Source organism: Cariama cristata, unplaced genomic scaffold (assembly GCF_000690535.1).
Source record: "Cariama cristata isolate BGI_N322 unplaced genomic scaffold, ASM69053v1 scaffold10951, whole genome shotgun sequence".
In the NCBI taxonomy this organism is placed as follows: domain Eukaryota; kingdom Metazoa; phylum Chordata; class Aves; order Cariamiformes; family Cariamidae; genus Cariama; species Cariama cristata.
Genome location: NW_009597570.1, coordinates 1 through 1774, shown reverse-complemented (window position 1 = coordinate 1774; position 1774 = coordinate 1). Strand labels below are relative to the sequence as shown.

At 48.7% G+C, this 1774-nt stretch overlaps 1 protein-coding gene across 1 annotated transcript in view; it reads right to left on the bottom strand.

The window, feature by feature from the left end:
* The window catches only part of LOC104168371 (tripartite motif-containing protein 16-like), a 5705-nt gene extending 5626 nt beyond the window's left edge, over positions 1–79 (bottom strand). The window contains 1 exon segment of the mRNA XM_009708942.1: positions 67–79. Within this exon segment, the coding sequence (XP_009707244.1) occupies positions 67–79 (13 nt within the window).
* Positions 80–1774: the final 1695 nt, after the last annotated feature.

The window sequence follows — 1774 nt, the reverse complement described above, 5'->3', positions numbered from 1 at the left end:
TCTTTCCCACTTACCTGTCAAACTTGCTTCTAGAGTTACACCTAAAAATATTTACTCCTCACTTACCCAGGCTGTCCATCATGACGAGGTTCCTGTTATACAGTTACGTGCTCTAACCCGTGGGTCAGCAGCTCGGTGTCCTCGGAGGGGCTCACTGCTCCCCAGGGCAGCCTGGCGATGCTCCGGGCAGACGAGGCAGGACATCATCACCACCTCCTCCTTGGCCAAGCAGCAGTCACAGTAAATCTCATTCTTTTTGCTCTTCTGAGTGCTGGCTGCTTTCTCAGAGCTGTTCAAAACCAAAAACATCCTGCATAGGGCAAATCTGGGTGCACCATTTGCTTCGCCTTCCCCACCGACGATGTCCTCCAGGCCAGCTTTGTCCCCAGGGAAGATGTTGCCATCATGACCCCACGCCACAGGGACAGGACCCTCCAGTGCCAGGTCTGGGAGCAGCTCTCCTGGGACAGGCATTTCCTAACCTCTCCCCAAAGCCTGACAAACCAGTGCTGTAATCCTGAAGGCCAGCAAGGAAGGCAGAGCCGCACCTAAGCTCCCCCAGCAATGTGGAGCCTCAACTCTTTCTGTCCTCGCCATGGCAGGATGGCCCTGCGAGGAATCTGCCTGCTTGGCCCCCTCTGCCCCCCGAGCCATCTCAGCCTTCCCACTTCCACCTCCATCACTCTCTGTGCTTCTACCCACAGCCGCTGGAGCATTTTTCTCCTGGTTTAACCTCATACAGAAAGTAGGAAACATAAGGGAATGGTGGCTTGAAAGTACCAAAATGGGAAAAAAATAACGGCCCTTTCCTATTGTTTTTTTGCTGACAGGATGTTTGGCAAAAGTTCATTTTGGCAAAAGTTCCATTTTCAAGCAGTTTTTAAGCAAAGTTCATTCCAGCTTTGCAAAAATTAATTGTATCGGTATTTGTTTTCACCCATTACCCAGAGCAGCGCTCGCAGATGGGGCCGGTCAAACGCCCTGAGGTGCTCTCCCTCCGGACAGCCCTGTGCCTGGGAACGGCCTCAGCAGAGTCTGCGGCAGAAGGTGAGATTTGGCTTAATAACCACCCTGAACACTTTTTTTTAATTATTTTGTAAACTTGGGTTGGTTGTAGCTGCAAGTGAGAAGCAGATAGTTTCAACTGCAGAAATAAATCACACCCCACTCGGAGGATGTTTTTCTGCGTAAATTGTTGGGGAAAAAAAATCTCTCTCCTTTTTTTAAACCCAAGTCCTTCCGTCGCCCAGGGCACCCCAACGTGATCCCACGCAGCGATGCTTTTCATTTCCTATCCCAGGCTCAAATCATCAACCCGTCCCGAGCAGGGACTTGCTGCCCAGCTGAATTTCTCCAGCAATCATTTCTTCTCTCAGAAAGCCAAAGCCGAGCAAAACTGGTTCTTCTGCAAGCTCATACAGCTAAGGAAAAGAGAAAAACATGCTGATAAACATCTCTGATGGCTTCGGGATAGATTTGTATCTGATCTTTTCCCTAAGACAAAATATTTTGGTTATATTTGTCTCCTCAGCAATTGTACATTAAAATGAAAGTTAATGAGATGGGGACTAAATACCCTCAGGATGGGGAAATCTTGACTTCTGGCAAGATTTGAGAGGGTTTTTTACAAAATAAAGTCATGTGAACAGCGGTGTAAATGGTTCAGCTTGAGATTTCCCATAGCGCTTTTTATCTTCAAGCACATTTTGGGTGCAAGGACAGAGGAGCACTTGCCCCTCTGTGTCCTGTGATGTGGCACGACAGACCCCTGAAG